Source organism: Zingiber officinale, chromosome 9A (genome assembly GCF_018446385.1).
Source record: "Zingiber officinale cultivar Zhangliang chromosome 9A, Zo_v1.1, whole genome shotgun sequence".
NCBI classification, from domain to species: Eukaryota; Viridiplantae; Streptophyta; class Magnoliopsida; order Zingiberales; family Zingiberaceae; genus Zingiber; species Zingiber officinale.
In genome coordinates this window covers 135,370,508-135,389,803 of record NC_056002.1, presented here as the reverse complement: position 1 = coordinate 135,389,803, position 19,296 = coordinate 135,370,508, and the positions used below count along the sequence as shown (strand labels likewise).

General features: G+C 43.4%; 1 protein-coding gene across 3 annotated transcripts; it reads right to left on the bottom strand.

The window, feature by feature from the left end:
• Nucleotides 1-14,221: 14,221 nt before the first annotated feature.
• Nucleotides 14,222-18,849, bottom strand: LOC122021411 (adenine phosphoribosyltransferase 3-like). Of its 3 annotated transcripts, none has more exons than XR_006122549.1 (6): nucleotides 18,317-18,841; nucleotides 18,046-18,156; nucleotides 17,414-17,923; nucleotides 17,034-17,183; nucleotides 14,915-14,973; nucleotides 14,222-14,481 (listed from the first exon to the last, which is right to left on the bottom strand). XR_006122549.1 is itself a non-coding variant. In XM_042579529.1 (6 exons), exons 1-6 carry the CDS (start codon nucleotides 18,402-18,404, stop codon nucleotides 14,428-14,430), a joined length of 555 nt encoding a protein of 184 aa, XP_042435463.1. In that variant the 5' UTR covers nucleotides 18,405-18,815; the 3' UTR covers nucleotides 14,222-14,427. The 3 variants fall into 3 exon arrangements, 2 of the variants coding, with proteins under 2 accessions (XP_042435463.1, XP_042435464.1); XM_042579529.1 differs by having other exon boundaries at nucleotides 17,414-17,506; nucleotides 18,317-18,815; XM_042579530.1 differs by lacking the exons at nucleotides 14,222-14,481; nucleotides 14,915-14,973; nucleotides 17,034-17,183 and having other exon boundaries at nucleotides 17,438-17,923; nucleotides 18,317-18,849.
• Between the last annotated feature and the right edge of the window lie 447 nt (nucleotides 18,850-19,296).

Here is a 19,296-nt window from a genome sequence, read left to right as displayed (position 1 = left end):
TCTATTTAATAATATTTTAAAAAATAAAATGTTCATTTAATGTTTTGTTAAATGTGGGTTGTGTTGTCGAACTAGTCAACCCATGATGGGATGAGTCGACTCGTCAAAAACCTATCATATGACGGGTAGGGCGGGGCAGATTAGCTCTCCATTCTGATGGGTTGGGAAATCTCCAAGCTAACTCAAGACGAATTGCGGATTAGGCAGGTCAACCCATAAGCTCATAAAAAATATAAAACATTATATAGAAAAAGTGGAAAATTTTAAATTTGGATTGTGAATTAGGAAGGTCAAGCCTATTAAATTTTCTATTTTAGGTTTATATTTTAGAAGAAATTTTTTTCACATCTCACATGTCAATTTAAGTCCATCACGGATCAATCTGCACAGGTCACGGGTTCAAATGAGTCGACCGCCTAGATCCTCCTTTAAATAAATTGATAAAATTTCAATTTACTCTATTTAAATTATTTGATGAAGATAGATCTATCTAAATTGATAACTCTAAAGGTAAGACATTTTTTTTATTATTCTTGTGTAAAATTTATCATAAAACTTGACAAATTAAACTAATATAATGTTTTTTTTATGCTTAAAGCTGAATGTATTCAATATATCATATATTACTATTTATAAACAAATTTTTTTATTGTTTTAATTTAGTATGCATTCAATTAAATCAAAGTCGGCATGGAACCGGATGGCCGGCCACCTTAGCATAGTCAAGTTAACAGTTTAGATACCTGGTGCAGCTTATCTAGGATTAGAATTAGTCGAGTTAAAAATTTAGATATATAATGCCAACTAAAAAAATTAAGAATTGAAATTTTAGTCTAATTCATTCAATCAACTACGAATACAATTTATCTAAAAAAAATAAGTAACATGTTTTTTTAAAGAAAATTATTTTCTATTTATTAAATTATCATACCAAAATTTTACAGATAACTTTTTAAAACCTTTTGATTTTTAAAATCTATTATATACTTTAGTTTGAACTTTACTGGGTACGCCTTATATATCGCTTTTGGGCAACCCTCTCAACAACTAAGAGATTCATTCGAAGAACACGGGGACTAGTTGAAATAATGAGTCTCCCTTTCAACTAAAATAATGAAAAATTATTTTACTTTTTTAGTTGGAACCTTAGGCGATTCTCGAAAAAAGATAACGAAAAAAATTATCCCTAAAGTAGAGACTAAAAGGAATGTATAAATCAATGCTTCCATAGATTCGATCGTGATTTACAATTATAGCTTCCACACCTATTCATTTGACATCATTTATCATATAGTATAAAATATAAATATAAAGAAAAGGAATGGTACAACTATAAAATTATTACTTTATCACTTAAATATCATAAGTTCAAATTCTAGAAATATAAAACTATGGTTTAAATATCATAAGCTTAAATTTTAGAAATAATCTATGATAGAAAGTAGGATAAAATGATGTATAATGAAACTTTGTGCATCGATTTCCTTTTATTATCAAAACTGATTTATTTATAATATATCAAAATGTAAAATTGTTGGCTGAAAATATATAAATATAAAAAATTATAAAACAAATACAAATTAGAAATGTGAAAATGATGTGAAATAATAATTTGTTTGTCCTAGTGAGACTCCCTTTAGCCCTCTATCTATAGTCATTGGATCTAGGAGTGATTCGCTAAAAGATAAGAAGGGAGGATAGTCGTCCCTCCATATTAAATTACTATATTTAAATCTCTTTGGCATGCTCAACTTTATGAACAAGATCTGGACGTCATACGTTGGGGAGGAGTTGATCTTCACCATGAACCACCCGAAGTATGTTGACTAGGCGTTGCTCCGGGCGGGACGAATGGATCAGAAGATCCATCTCTCGTACTATAGACATTCCAAATCTAGACGGGGAATTACCTGGAAGCATGGGAAGCCCACCTGTGGATGCTAGAGGTGGAGGCGCTATTAGCGGAGGTGGAGATGACGCCCGCTGACATCGCGGAGGTGTTCAAAAGATATGACATCAAGGAGAGGGCACCGATAGCACAATGAACAAGATGGTAGAGGAGATGCAGCGGCAAAAGGAGAAAACCACCACCTGACAACAAAAGAAGTAGAATATATGAAAAAATTAAAAGTCAAGGGTGTTTATGTAAATTATGTTTGAAAAAGAGGAATATGAATTGACACATTAAAAACGGTAAATTTAAGATATAAAATTTTAAAGAAATGATAATTTCAGTTAATCTCATTAACTATCTCTGGGGTGATCGGTCCGACCCCACGTAATTTTTTCACCGGTTATCAGGGTAAATCGGAAAGCGCACGGGGCGGCCAACCCAGCATCCTTTGATTATGTCCTCTATTTGGAGGAAAAATTTATATAAATATACCGTAACTAAGATTCAAATCGTGAATATCTAAATGATAATCTAAATGTCCTACTGTGATACTATCGTCCGGGGATATAAAATTTTAAAGAAAGGACAAGACCAACGTTGCTTAATTAATGTTATTATTTGGCTCTTCACTATTTTTCTTTTTACTAAGAACGTAGACTTTGCTACCACCGGGAAACTTATGTGTACACAAAATTTCGATCACAGGTCATCGCAGGTGTAGGTCTACATGGACAATTGTGCGAAATCCTTTCCCAGGGTAATTTTAAAATACATGCATACAATTCTAATTATTTTAGGGGTCTCACCCTTAATATGGAATTATTATAGCACCCTTATATTTTAAAAATTTTACACATAAATTATAATTAATAAAACATTTACACGTATAAATTTCATTATTATATTTTAATTTTTTTTTTTGTGATGATATATATATACACAGAGAGATTTGATATGTTCGATGCTTAGTGCACGACTATGAGTGAAATCCGACATTGGCTATCTGACTGGTTAAAATCTATTTTTTTTTAATCTCTCTCTCATCTCCGTAAAATAATTTTTTCTCTTTCTTTTTAAATTAAAATAAAATTTTATCTTCTCTCTCATATTATTACATGCAAAAAAAATTATTGTGATAATGATGATACAATATTGTAGCAGTTACTATGCAGTAGTTGCTACAACGGTGCAGTAGCTACTACAACAGTACAGTAACTGCTACAACGGTGCAGAAGCTGCTACAACGGTGCAGAAGCTGCTACAACAGCGTAGTAGCTGCTACAACGGCGAAGTAGCTACTACAATGGTGCAGTAGTTGTTACAAGGGTGCAGTAGTTGCTACAAATGTGCAATACTTGCTCCAACGATGCAGTAGTTGTTACAATGGTGCAGAAGTTGCTACAGCGGTACAATATCTGTTACAACATATTAGCTACACAATAACACTGCTACACATTATAACAGCTACTATACAGAAGTTGCTACAACGTGTAGCAACTATTGTGTAGTAACTGCTACAACGTTATAACAGCTACATCACCTTTAAAAATTAGCATCATAGTGATTGTTGCATGCAATCAGATGAGAGAGAAATGAGAATTTTATAGTTGATGCATGCAAATGAGAGAGAAAAGTTATTACATGCAGATGAGAGAGAGATTAAAAAAATTATGTTTTAGTCACGTCAGATAGCTCACGTCAGATTTCGTTCACGGTCGCGCACAAAACGTCGCTTAGCATATATATATATAATATCTGACTTTTCATCCCTTAGATAAAATTTTTGAATTCGTCCCCTGATTCTGTCCAAGCGCTGAGTCGACGGACGCTGGGGACGTGACACTCTCCGCTGTCTCTGACTGGTGGTGTAGATCTCCGGCGAACCTACAAAGAAGCCGAACCGGGAGGGGTTTCCCGGCGACGACCCTCCGACGCTTAAGTCAGGCAACGAAGAAGCAGAGTAACGTTACTGTAGCTACAGTGATCAAGATTGCATACCTCCGTCGAAGTTTGGGAGTCCTTATATAGGACCCCGGGGAGGCGCGAGCACGCTTCTCGATGCGTGCACGCTTCCCCAAACATACCTCAATATGGTTGTGTCAGAAAAGTACGCCTGACGTCATTCCGCAATCGTCCGAGCATATCCCGGATGTGACGATGGAAGCTTCTACCGTACAATATTCTGTCCGCTCCAGCTGGCGACCATGCTGTCTGTCGGCGGCAGGTGTCTCGAGGATGAAGCTACCAGCTGTCCTTTTTGTCTCCTAGCGCTCTTATCTGTTCTCGGGCCGAGCGGAACGGCCGCTCGGCGCTCATGTCCTCCAAGAAGCCCTATTCACGTGCTCGGCTGGGATTGCGGATTACTGTCCTGCAGCTTGGCCGAGTGTCTTAGCCGCTCGGCTTAAATACTCTTTTACCTTGAGCATCGGAAACCCACCCCATGGTCGGGTTGTCTTTTGTCCGGTCGCCTGGGAGACCTGAACCAGGCGCCCAGTCGGCCAGTCCGCTCGGCACGACCTTGGTGTTGACCACCTTGATCGTTGACCTCCACGTGTCGTTGACCTCCTGCCAATGAGGGTTCCCCGTCCTTACCACCGGATCACATGCCTCCCCCTCAAGTCTAGTCGAAGGAGCCATTAAGTCCAACTGACTGGACTATGAGTCTGGCCAATCGACAACTGACCCGTCAATACCGAAAGTATACCTCCGCTCGATCCCTATGGGCCGATCGGCTAGTTGCCGAGGGTTGCCCCAATGGCCTGTGATGATGTCCTCGAGATCTTCTCGGAATGCGTGCAAATCTCCGCCATTTTGGTTGAGCACGCGGGTTCTGCCTCATGATGGGGCTCATTAAATGTCTTCCTCTGACCGAGTGCCACGTGGCGTGGTTGACATCTTCGTACGGCCGCCACCTTACGCTTGATGCGACATCCGTCGATTTGAAATGAATGGTGCGATGTGGGCCTAGGTTCCTGTGACCTGAATCTGACGGCTCAGGACGACCGGGCATAACCCTATAAAGCCTTCCTCTGACCGAGTGCCACGTGGCGCGACTGACGTCTTCGTACGGCCGCCACCTTACGCCTGATGCGACATCCGTCGGTTTGAAATGAATGGCGCGATGTGGGCCTAGGTTCCTGTGACCTGAATCTGACGGCTCAGGACGACCGGGCATAACCCTATAAAGCCTTCGTCCTTCTCCTTCGCCGCACCTTCGCCTTCGCGTCCAGAAGCCTCCTCCTGCTCAGTGCCCCGGCGACCCTGCTCCTTGGCATTCTAGCGATCCCTTGCCTTCTTCCTTCGCTTCTCATCTTCTCTGTAAGGTTAATTGTCTTTCCCTTTTTCTTTTTGTGTTTTCTTTGCATTCTTTGCCGAATTCTCGTCTTTTGGTTACTGTTCCGTTCATCTCCCTCAAGCCTTTGCATTTTCTCCCAATTTCTGCCTTCTCCACTGTTGTTCCGGCGATGGCAAGTTCCTCTCAGCCCGCAGACCTCGCTCTCGGCCCATGGTATACCACCATGGAGTCGCGGTTCGATCGGTGCGATGCCGAGAGCTTGATTAACGCTTTCGACATCCCTTCTGATTTCAAATTGATCTTACCTTCTCCTTCCACTCGGTCGCATAACCCTCCGCACGACACTATCTGTTTTTTCCGCGAACAGTTTACAGCCAGTCTGCGGTTTCCTCTCCACTCCTTCATCGTCGAAATTTGTAACTTCTTTGGCATTCCGTTCGCCCAGTTGGTTCCCAACATTTTTCGCCTTCTGTGCGGAGTTGTGGTATTATTTAAAATACACAACATTCCCCTCCCTCCGGAAGTCTTCTATTATTTCTACTATCCTAAGCAATCCGAACCGGACACTTATCTGTTTCAAGCTCGACCCGGCTTAGTCTTTTTTGATAAACTTCCCTCTTCCAATAAACATTGGAAAGAAAACTTCTTTTTTCTTCGTATGCCCGGGCGGCTCCCTTTCCGCACTAAATGGCAGGTCGGACCGCCAACCTCTCCCGAGCTGAAGAAGTTTAAGACCCAACCGGACTACCTTCAAGCAGCGAATCTGTTAGCCGGTCTGAAGCTCGACATCAACAAGCTTCTACCTGAATGAGTGATGTATATATTCAGCTTGAGTCCGAGCCGGACCCCGCTCCCGAGCAGCTTTGGTAAGAACTTCACTTGTACATTTGTCTTGAGTTCTAACTGATTTCTTTCTCCTTTCCTTGCAGCAAACATCGTAATGGAGTCGGTGCTGTTCAGGATTTTGAAAAAGAAAGCGACTGCACTCGAAGCGGCAGCGACCAAGGAAATAGAGCAATTGGGCATTGCTCCGGTCGGCTCTCACGAGGACGAGAGTGAAGCACAGGCAGGGGACTCGGCCGCTCAGGCTTCGCGTATGGATGCGGCTGGCGGTGCGACTCCTAGCAAGGAACCGGTTGTTCGGGAGGAAGACTCCGATCCGGAGGACGAACTCCCGCTCGACAGGAAAAGACGGCGAGTTGAGAAGCCTCTCTATTCGGCAACCTCCGCAGTGCAAGCGTCCGAGCGGACGGGCACCGCCTCTCAACGCGGCAAGGCACCATTGGTCGAGGCGCTCTCCTCCGACCGGACTCCCTCTCAGCTGGATGCGCATGCCGCTCCCATCGAAGCGGTGCCGGTTACCTCCCTTCCTCCTGCACCACGCCGAGTCCTTCGCTCGGACATTTTGTCCACAATATCCAGCCCGGCCTCTGATCCTTTGGCGTCCGCTCAGACAACTCTGGGCCGGCGCCGCACTATTAGGGCCACCCTGCATCTCCCTACTGAGGCGTTCATGGTCGAGTCCGATCGACCGACAGCTCCTGAGCATATGATCACTATGAAGGGCCCCCTCGCTGAGATGTGGGCGGATGCTCGGGCCCGTGTAGCCATGATACCGCTCGACAAGTTGGCTGATAGCCACATGCAGCAGTCCACAGGGGTAAGGTTTATTTCTTCTTTATGTAGTTTTCCTGATCGGCCTTTTAACCTTTCTGTGTACATCAGCGATGGGTGGAAGAGATTGCTGTCTCTAACCGCTTTGCTATGGTGGAGGAGGAGCTGAAGAGTCAGGGAGGCTCGTCTTATTCTCGAGGCCCTTCTTATGCCGAGCTGCAGAAGGAGCTCACTAAAACCAAGGATCTGTTAGAGGCTGAGAGAAAGAAGACGACCGACCAAGCGTACATGTTGGACCAGCTTAACAAGCAGGTCAAAAGTTATGACCACAAAATTGAGCTCGCCACCACTCAGAAGAACATCGCCATCGCTGATCTGGAAAAAAAAAGAATGTGGAAGCCCGAGCTATGCAGCAGCGTGTGAATGAGCTAGCCGAGCTGCTAGAAGGAGAGCAGAAAGGCCGCTTGGAGGAGGTGACCAAACTCAAGGACGATGTGAAGGCCCTGCAGGAGGCTCTAGATGCTTTCCGTGCCACCTTCAAGGAGTACCAAGAAGCGGAGCCAGGCCGCGTCGTGACTCTGAGGCAAAAATACATCCGCTCGGCGGAGTTTGTGGAAAAGGTTTGCGACCGGCTGATCATCGCCTTCGAGTTAGCCATCACCGCCACTACGGACTATCTGAAGTCCAAGGGCCAGCTCCCCGACCGACATTCTTCATGTCGGGGGGTTTATAGTCGTCGGTCTGACTCTAGAGTTTAACGTCGCCGCTTGACGGTCTTCAAGCCGGAGGGTTTATAGTCGCCAGTCCGACTCTAGAGTTTAACTTCGCCGCTCGACGGTCTTCAAGTCGGGGGGTTTATAGTCGCCGGTCCGACTCTAGAGCTTAACGTCGCCGCTCGACGGTCTTCATGCCGGGGGGTTTATAGTGGCCGGTCTGACTCTAGAGTTTAACGTCGCCGCTCGACGATCTACAAGTAGGTTGCCGTTTGGCGAATAACGCTCAGACTCTTAGTAATTTTTCTTATCTTCAATCCTGCAGCCAATGGATACATACGAAAGAACGTACATCAAATGAATTACAATGGTGCACCTTTTATCCAGCACGATACGGCTGAAGGTGGTTTGCGCTCCATGGTCGATCTAGCCGCCTTCCGCCCTCATTTTCCAGGTAGTAGGCACCCGATCGGAGCTTCTCGACGACTTTAAAAGGCCCCGCCCAAGGCGCTGCCTTTTTGCTCACATCGCCAACCGGCTTTAGCTTCTTCCATACAAGATCACCGACCTGGAACGCTCTGGGAAGCAAGCTGCTTTAGCTTCTTCCATACGAAGTTGGTCCTGAGCTTTTCAAAGGCCTCCGCGTAGAGCCTGAGCCTCGCGTTGTTTATCTCGAAGGACCCTGAGAGTTGCTGAGCGACCAACTGGGAGTCTGAGAACAGAGTCACCCGGCTGGCTCCCATGTGCCGCGCGGCCTGCATGTCGGCGATTAGGGTTTCGTACTCCGCTTCATTATTGGTTGCTCGATAGTCCAGTCGAACGGACAGGTGCATCCGCTCTTCTTGAGGGGAAAGCAACAGGATGTCAATTCCGCTTCCGAGCCGAATAGACGATCCGTCCACAAACACCTTCCACATAGCTTCGGGCTCGGGATTTTGCACTTCGGTCACAAAATCTACCAAGGACTGGGTCTTAATCGCCGAGCGGGATTGATACTGAATGCCAAACTCACTCAGCTCTGTTGTCCACTTGATTAGCCGCTCGGACGCTTTTGGATTCAGGAGCACTCTTCCCAGCGGGCTGTTCGTCATCACGATGATTGTATGCGCCAAGAAATAAGGGCGCAATCTCCGCGCGGCGAGGATCAAGGCAAAAGCCAATTTCCCGAGACCAGTGTAGCGAACTTCAGCATCCTTTAGAATGTGGCTTAAAAAGTACACTGGCTGCTCTTCGCTGTTCGGCCTTACTAATGTCGAGCCCACAGCATGCTCGGTCGAAGACAAGTAAATACAGAACGGCTCTCCTACAACCGGTTTGGCCAGCACGGGTAAAGAATTGAGATAAGTCTTCAGCTCCTCGAACGCCCGATCGCATTCCTCATCCCATTGAAACTTGGTAGCCTTGCGTAGAATCTTGAAAAGGGGAAGCTTCGGTCGGCCGTTCGGGAGATGAATCGTGATAGCGCCGTTATCCGACCGGTGAGGCGTTGTACTTCTCGAAGATTTCTGGGAGGAGACATATCTTGCAATGCTTTAACCTTGCTGGGGTTCGCTTCTATGCCCCGCTCGGTCACAATATAGCCCAGGAAACGCCCGCCCTTTGCTCCGAACAAGCACTTCTGGAGGTTCAGCTTGACCCCGTATCTCCTCAGCGTCTGGAAAGTTTCTTCTAGATCCGCATAAAGGTCCGCCGCTCGGAAGGATTTGATAAGTATATCGTCCACGTACACTTCCAAGTTGCGTCTGATCTGCTCTCGGAATACCTTATTCATCAGCTGCTGATAGGTAGCTCCCGCGTTCTTCAATCCTAAAGACATTACGTTGTAACAGTAAGTGTTGTCTGCCGTGATGAAACTGACCTTTTCTTGGTCTTCTCGAGCGAGCGACACTTGATGGTAGCCCTGATATGCATCCAACATGCATATCAGCTCGCATCCTGTCATGGAGTCTACCAGTTGATCGATTCGGGGCAAGGGGTAGAAATCCTTTGGGCAGGCCTTGTTCAGATCCCGGAAGTCGATATAGACTCTTCACTTGTTGCCTGGTTTGGAGACCAGCACCACGTTTGCGAGCCAGCTCGGGAACTGCACCTCCCGTATGTGGCCGGCCTCCAAGAGCTTCTCCATCTCTGCTCGGATGATGATATTCTGTTCGGCACTGAAATCCCTCTTCCTTTGCTTTACCGACCAAGCATCCGGTCGGACGTGAAACTCGTGCTGTGATATGCTCGGCGAGACTCCTGGCAGCTCATGGGTCGACCAAGCGAAAACGTCGCAGTTTTTCTCGAGGCATCCGATCAGCTTCTCTTTCTGTCTTGCTTCCAAGTCGGCTGCTATGAAAGTAGTGACCTTCGGTCGGGCAGGGTGGATCTGTACCTCCTCCTTTTCTTCATAAACTAGGAAAGATGGTTTTTCGGTTATAGCGTTTACCTCGACTCGTGGCACTTTCCGAGCGGATTTAGCCTCGGCTCGGACCATCTCTACATAGCATCGCCGAGCAGCAAGCTGATCTCCTCGGACCTCCCCAACTTGGTCTTCCATCGGGAATTTGATCTTCTGGCAGAAGGTTGAAACGACCGCTCGGAATTCGTTGAGAGTCGGTCGCCCCAGGATAACATTGTACGCCGAGGGAGCGTCGACCATGATGAAGTTGGCGGTCCGCGTTCTTCTGAGTGGCTCCTCCCCCAGCGAGATAGCTAGCCGGACTTGTCCGACTGGCAAAACTTCGTTACCAGTGAACCCGTAGAGGGGGGTTGTCATTGGCAGCAACTCGGCTCGGTCAATTTGCAATTGGTCGAAGACCTTTCGGAAAATGATATTGACCGAGCTGCTTGTATCAATAAAAATGCAATGAATAGTATAGTTAGCTATTACCGCTCGAATGATGAGGGCGTCATCATGCGGGACTTCGACTCCTTCGAGGTCCCTAAGCCCAAAGCTGATCTCGGGTTCGTTCGCCCGCTCCTGACTGCAGCCGACTGCATGGATCGTGAGCTGCCATGCATGTGCCTTCCGTGCCCTGTTGGAATCTCCTCCAGTCGGGCCTCCGACGATGATGTTGATTTCGCCCCTCGAGGCATTTCCTCTGTTCTCTTCCTCCCGAGTGGACGGCTTAGGTCGTTCATGCGACGCCCGGGGATTGGCTCTGTGTGGCTGGTGAAGGTGCCGCTCGGGTGATTCTCTGGTTGTCCGCCGCCCGGCCTCTTGGTGTCGATGTCGCCTATCAGGTGATGGGGATCGGCGACGATAACTCCTGGGAGCGGGATGAGCGATCGGAGGGAGACTCTGACAATCCCGGGTGTTGTGTTTGGCGGATTTGTGGAGCGAGCAGAACATGGGAGTCCATACCTTCCCCTTTTGCTTAGGCAGATCGGTCGCTACTTGTTGAACGGCGTGCGGCCTCGCTTGCTGATGGGGACGAGCCATCTCTGCGTGGGGTCCTCTTGGTGGTTGATAATTGGAAGGCTGCTTCCGCTCGGCGGGGACTGGTGGCTCGGCTGGTGCTTCCTTTTTCCTCGCCATCTGAGCTTCTTCCACGTTGATGTACTCATTGGCCTTGTTCAACATGTGGTCGTAGCTGCGGGGCGGCTTTCTGACGAGCGCATGGAAGAAATCCCCGTCCACAAGCCCCTGTGTAAATGCGTTCATCATAGTTTCCGAGGTGGCCGTCGGGATGTCCATGGCCACCTGGTTGAATCGTTAGATGTAGGCCCGGAGCGAGTCCCTCGGTCCTTGTTTGATGGCGAATAGACTGACGCTGGTTTTCTGATAGCGTCTGCTACTCGCGAAGTGGTGAAGAAAAGTCGTGTGGAACTCCTTGAAGCTTGTTATTGATCCGTCCGGCAGCCTCCGGAACCACCGTTGTGCCGACCCAGAAAGGGTGGTGAGGAACACTCGGCACTTCACCCCATCCGTATATTGATGTAAAGTGGTGGTGTTATCGAACTTACCCAGATGGTCATCCGGGTCGGTGGTCCCGTTGTATTCTCCGATCGTTGAAGGCGCATAATGCTTCGGTAGTGGGTCTCTCAGGATGGCATCGGAGAACTGCCGATTGATCCGCTCGGGGGATGAATCCGCCCGGGGCGCCTTGCCCTTCTTAGCATCACGGATAGGCACCTCGTCGGACGATCCCTGGTTGGCTTGGGCCAATTCTGACGGCGTCTGGAATAGTGCTCGATGGAATGGAATAGGGGCGGCCGACGCGTCTCCTGGTGTGCGGGTCTGCCCCTTGTTCTGAGCCCACATAGAGTATTGTTCCGATCGGTCCTCCATTGCCTCTCGGCCTCCAGAGACGGATGCGGCCTGCTGCGTTATCCTTTCTGCTTGAGCCTTCTGCTGTTGCTTAACCATCTTTGCGGCTCGCGCTTGAATGAGTGCTTCGAGCTCCTCAGGAGAGAGCGTTACCAGAAGTTGACGTCCAGCTTCTTCCATCTTCTAGGCTCGGATTCAGGTGCGTTCCCACAGACGGCGCCAATTTGATCCTGTCCGAGCGCTTAGTCAACGGACGCTGGGGACGTGACACTCTCTGCTGTCTCCGACTGGTGGTGTAGATCTCCGGCGAACCTGCAAAGAAGCCGAGCCGGGAGGGGTTTCCCGGCGATGACCCTCCGACGTTCAAGTCAGGCAACGAAGGAGCAGAGTAACGTTACTGTGGTTACAGTGATCAAGATTGCATACCTCCGTCGAAGTCTGGGGGTCCTTATATAGGACCCCGGGGAGGCGCGGGCACGCTTCTCGATGCGTGCACGCTTCCCCAAACATACCTCAATAGGGTTGTGTAAGAAAAGTATGCCTGACATCATTCCGCAATCATCCGAGCATATTCCGGATGTGACGATGGAAGCTTCTACCGTATAATATTCTGTCCGCTCCAACCGACGACCATGTTGTTTGTCGGCGGCAGGTGTCTCGAGGATGAAGCTACCAGCTGTCCTTTTTGTCTCCTAGCGCTCTTATTTGTTCTCGGGCCGAGCGGAACGGCCGCTCGGCGCTCATGTCCTCCAAGAAGCCCTATTCACGTGCTCGGCTGGGATTGCGGATTACTATTCTGCAGCTCGGCCGAGCGTCCTAGCTGCTCGATACCTTGAGCATCGGAAACCTGCCCCATGGTCGAGTTGTCTTTTGTCCAGTCGCCTGGGAGACCTGGACTCGGACCCCGGTCAGTCAGCCCGCTCGTCACGACCTTGGTGTTGACCACCTTGACCGTTGACCTCCTGCCAATAAGGATTCCCCGTCCTTATCACCGGATCATCTCCGATTGAATGTCTAACTTTATCATACAAATGACCATTGTACTAGGTAAACTATTCTTTATGATTTATCTGATGATATTAATTAGTAGATCAATAATATTAAATCGTCTAAAATAAACATTACACTTTTACTCCAATAATAATTTAATTATTCTATTTAATATCGGCCAACTCAATTTTATTATCAATTAATGAAAATATTGATGAATCGTATTTGTCATTTGTTATTGTTGCCAATCGACTCATTGATAATTTAGTCGACTGAAAATCATTTCAATCAACTTAAATAATTTTTATTTATTTAAATTATTAGATAGTATTTATTTATTTAAATTATTAGATAGTATTTACTCAAATATTCTTTGCCTACGTCCAAAATTATATTTCTTTTTTAGTTTAAATTTATGTCATATTTTTAATTTAGGGTAAAGCATGTAAGCTTTTCTTTTCATGCGTAATTTTTTTTCTTATTTAATATCGCTAGTAATTACACATTATTAAATTTCATTAACATTTATTTATTTTTAAGTACTATAAGTAACACATTTATATTTATTTATTAATTTATCATTCACAATTTTTTATTTTTAGTTTAATTTTAGATTTAATATGCAATCATACCAATTAACAGACTAATCTAATTAGTAAATCATTACAAACTTTTACAATTTAAAATTTTATTTAATTAAATAATAAATTTAATAATATAAAATTATTTGTTCGTTTTAAAAACTTTAATTTATTTATAAATTTTTAAAAACTTTATTAATTAATGAACATAATTTATAAAATTTAATCATAAATGTTATTGACAAATATTAATCATTTAATTAATGAACGATGATAAAACTTAACATTTAGTAGCTTGGACAAATCTCAGGTCAATTAATAAATACACAATTTCACTAGCAAAAAAATTATTTAACTTGAATTGGTGACCGTATTCAGTTAATTTTATATAAATTCTTTTTATTATTTTTTAAATAAATTTAATTAATTTAACTAAAATAATCAATTTTTAATTTAATTCTATTAATTCAATTTTAATAAAACTTTAATTATATTTCATTAATCAATATTAAATTAATGTTTAATTAATTTATAAACGAAATTAACCAAATACACACTCTTAACAATAATTTTACTTTTATATTAAGGCTCTCCTTCACCAAACCGATAACATACATTTTCTTAAAATTTCAAAATTCTCAATTGATTTCATTCAATTTGTAACTAAGTTCAAGCCCACATTTTATGTGATTCTTAACCTTCATCTCGATACCCATCTATCAGCAAGACGAAAAACAACATCACGATCACAAGCATAGCGGAAGACGAATACAATAAGACATTGTAGTTAGTGATAAAAACATCTAATTTTCTTTGGTTGAAAGATTCACTAGGGAAGAAACTAAGATTATAGATTTCAAGGATAACTTTTACAAACTAAGATTATAGATTTCAAGGATCACTTTTACTAAAATCTGGAGTGAAGTTCCAACAGAAACTTTGTGAAACCAAAGATGAAGAAGAAACCAGACAACAAACTAATCAAAATTCAATGCTACGATAACCAATCCAGAGCTTCACCCAATACTCAAATGCTTAGAGCCGACAAAGTAGACACCCAGCCGATTAATAGAGCGAAAGCGGAAGACTCAACGGGACTCCACCAGAATATGCAACGGTTTGCCTTTTAGCTTATCTCGCCCCTGAAAATAAATTTCAAAGTTTATAGTCAGTTAACATGTTCATTTCAAGCAACCGAAACCCTATCCAACCTCAAAACAACTTTCAGACGATGAATCCACCGAAAACAAGTTAAAACTGAGAATATACAGAAATAACAAACAGAATTACTATTGACAATATAGTTTAACACAGCCACAACAATTCTAAAATACACAATAATATAGAGTAGAATTGGTAGAATCATTAATTACTGTCGACAATAACACTATTAAGGAATTCCAACATGGAGAGCTAAAATGAATTTATACTTGTATACAATAGGGGGTTAGTAATTGTAGATTAAAACATTATAATATTGTTCAAACTACATAGATCAAGCAATAGAAGTGTTACAGAGGAACCACTGATCTAATAGCATTCTAATTAAATAATAACGATAACGATACGACACACCTTAAGTTCTGGAAGCTCTATCACACATGCAAATTCAACCACATTTGCGCCAGCACGTTCTGAAGGAAACATAGATAAAGAATAAATCGAAAATCCCATGTAAAATACAACTATAACAGTATGCGAGCAATAACAAAGAATATGAGAATGCTACAATGTTAAAAAAAAATAAAGATAATTTACTACGACCATCATTCAAGGAGGTTGAACCGCTATAAATAGAAGCAATCAATGTTTGATATAGAATTGACTATGGAGTGATATGTGTTCGAAAGGTGAATCCATTAGCCAGGCTCATGAAGCATGTGACATGTCGAGTGCAATCCACACAAGCAACGTAGTGCAAACATCATACGACGGCTGCCAAATGGCACACACATGCATGATTTACACGGAAATCTCAAGGCCTTGCACTTTGCATGAACAAATGGTCGCCTATTTCTAAGCACCTATCCATTTTATAACCGTGTGAGAAAATAGGTCAGCTGAGTTGTGCCACTGGATGAACCAACAAGTTCAAGCAAACCAGTGCCTTAAAACTAATGTAATTTAAATCATCCAAGTGATGCAAGGCCCCATATCAAACTCGAGTAGTTGCCATCTACGAGGCAAATGTCATTCAAGGGTCTACCTATCTATAAAAGGACGAAGGGCTGGGATGGACCACGACACTCATTTAAGTTAAAATTCTAAGAGACTAATAGCCTGCTCTCGAGCAGTGTCTTCTCCCTCTCTGCACATGAAGCTTTTAACTGCTAAAATTACACAATTTATTGAGCAGAACTCTAGTAACCTTATTTTCAAGTCAAGATACTAGAGGCACTTTCTTAGTAGTGCAAGACATAAAAGAGAGAAGGTGCTCATCATATAAAGGGAAGTTCGATGCACGAAGCTCCTACCAATGTGGGTCCCGGGGAAAAGTCTATTATACACAACCTTACCAAGAGACTATTTCTGCAACTTGAACTCATGACCACCAGGTCATGCAACAACAACTCTACCGTTGCACCAAAGCTCTCCTTCAAGGTTCTCATCACGTCCTAAAGGGGGGAATTAAGCTTTGAGGAAAACAATTACACACTTTGAGATTGCCAATTGTCGCAAGTCACAACCATCATTCCTATGAACCAAAAATCAGATTTTCAACGATATCATTTTACAAAGAGGTCAATGCAAAACATCTAAGTATGTTTGTGCCATATGATAACCTCACATATTAATTAATGACTGTAAGCATCGAAATACAAGATTTAGAACGATTGGTACACAAGATAATTGTGAACATGTAGAAGAGAAAGACAGCATGTGAACCCCATACATCATGTTAAGTGAGGAAATCTTAGTACAGTACTAACTTTCTTTATCGAGTTCATTATTTACAGTATGCTACAATATAAAATATATTCTTGTACAATCTAGTGTAACAAGTAGCCATAAACACAAAAGCATTTTGGCATTATCTGTGTTCACAGTTCAATTGTTAGCTTCCATTGAAAAAATGATCTACATGTTAGCCATGCTATCTACACGAACACCATCAGTAACTACTTAATTGGCACATTACAAGAGATGTCGAATCTATGCAAACCAATTTCTTCTATGTCGTTTTCTTGTTGCAAATTCAAATTTGTAGCCCTTGGACACCAAAGAAACAATTAGTCAGCCTAGGAACAAACGTTCGAATCTAATGAGAGCAAAAACGAATGGCACGAATATTGGGCAAATAGGACCGCAGAGCCATAGCACATAAACACTTTATTACATCTTTAAAGAATGTTGATTATCTAGCACCCTAAATTGAAAGAGGATGGATGCATTTATATTTTCTTCAAGCACACCAATGCAAGAACTAGTTATTGATCAGTGAATCACAATGAGGGCTAACTTAATCGGTGAAATGCTGTAGATTGTGGATTTCCATTTCAGTAATTGGATAGAACATTGTCGCCAGTTGAGATCGAAAAGTCATTTGTATAGCAGTAAGAATTTGGTACAAAAATTTACAGACAAGCAAATTCATGGCACACATTAGAAAATATATGAGTTTTGATAAAAAATTTATTATTCAAAGCATGTTAGAGAAATATTGATGGCACATCAACTTGTTTAAGTCACATACCGAGTAGATTCATAGCAGCACAGAGTGTTCCTCCAGTTGCTATTAGATCATCAACCACTAGAGCACGATCTCCAGGTTGGACTGCGCCAACATGCATTTCGAGACAATCACTTCCATATTCCAGATCATACTTCTCGGAAATGACTTCACCTGCGCAACAATATGTACATATAATACGATAAGATGACCCAACCATGTAACCATGCAAAGATCTCTACAATGGACAGAAATAGCTAATTAAGCACTATCTTGGAAGATATAGTTTTATCCGAACCAACACCTAAGTCGAGGAACAAGCAATGTTGGTTGAAGATATCATTAAATCTACATATATTGTTTCATGTGCTAGTCCTTTTATTGCTCATAAAAAGGTCAAATACCTGGTAATTTTTTTGGCTTCCTCAATGGAATAAATTTTGCACCAATTGCTAAAGCAATTGGTGGCCCAAATATCAAGCCTCTAGCTTCAATCCCTGTGAATTGATCGAAGGGTAGTTAACAGAATAGTATTTAATTGGAAAAGTCTAATAAGATATAGATCTTATTAGCAACAATCACAAATAGAACAAGAAAAAGCCATAGAAGTTTTCACATCTATGGTTTGTCTGAGTTTCGGTCGACAAAGGAGATTGGTTGATGTTAGTAACCAAATCCACACATTAAGCAAGAGCCCAGAGACAGAATATAGAGGCCCATTCCTTTTAGACAGTTTCCCTCAAACAATGGACCTCTGCCTGGATGGAGAGTGAAGACCACCAGTCCCACAAACAGAGCTAGATCATAGTTATGGTTCATGGTAGCAATCCAGTCAAGCAAAGTGCCATGGATAATCTTCCTCAAACATAAAGCAGAATGATGAAAAGTAGAGCATTTCTCTGTTTGCCAGCCAACTACACACAGATGAGTGATAAAGACATTTTCACATGAACAAGACAGGCGTGTGAGAAGAAAGGGGGCGCGGCGCTTGCCATCGAAAGAAAACTCAAAGAAGCCGAAGGAAATCACCACTCACCAGCGACAACGGTGATATCCTTCCCCAGGTACCGCTCCACGAACAAGTCCACGGCGTTCCTGAAGGCTTTCGGATTAAGTAAAAGCGTCGTGATGTCCCGGAACATGATTCCTGCGTTCAGTCGAGTGAACAAGTAGAAACATTGATGATCAAAAATGGAAATTTCCCGAGTTTCCGCAGACAAAATCCATTTTTTGTGAGAAAAAAGAGTTTTTTTTCCTTCTCTCTCTCAAGCAGATGGAAGGAAGATAAGAGGGAGGGAGGGAGGGACCTTTCTTGGGGAAATCGGGGACGACGCGGATGGCAGCGGCGATTCCATGGACGCGCGGGTCCTGCTCGTTGTCCTTACAGGACGCCATTCGCCGTCGAAGAACAAGGTCAAACGGAACGCCGACGAGGAGGCAGAGAGGGAGCGGCGCAGCCGAATCAAGCACATACAACAAAAAAAGGGAAGCCGAGAAAGCCCAGAGAAAAGGAGTAGCAGAGAGAGAGAAAGGCAGAGAGAATCGTCTCGAGAAGGAAACAAGGAGATCCTGTCGCAGCCATTTGGTCGGCCCTGCCGTGGCCTTTATCGTAGTCTGTTAGCAGCTCCGTCTCCTTCACTCTCTCCTCTTGGCTGTAGCTGTCGCTGTTGCTCTTGCTCTATATGGTCTGCATATGCCCTATATATGCTCTGTATGCTCCTCCTCTACGTGGCGGTGGGTGGTGGATGATGGTGATGTTGGTGTACATGCGTAGGGGGAATCGAAAGGTATCACGAGGAAGATCTTCTCGCCTTATCTCTGTCCCTCTCCCCTTCTGTTTTGCCGTGCCGTCTTGGTGCATTGACGAAAGTGTCCTCTGGTCATCAGATGATTAAAATATAAGATATTATCGGTTAGATCATAAATTAAAATTTAATATGTTCCTTCATATGAATCTAATAACGCATGAAATATTATTATCATAAAATTTGAAATTTGAATCTTAGTCATTATTCCAAAAATTAATAGTCGTCCGTTATTTACCTCTTTCATTTTAGTTAAATCCCTCTAATTTATCTCAAGATTAACACGAAGGATATAAATTATAAGGATTTATCTCCTCCATGTTGACCTTGGACGAATTAATGGGGGCGCTGGAGACGAACATATTCATCTTTTTACCACTATAAATTAAAATTCAATAGGTTCCTTGTAATGACAAAAGATTAATAAATCCCGCTAATTTATCTCATGATTAACACTAAGGATATAAATTTAAATTATGAAC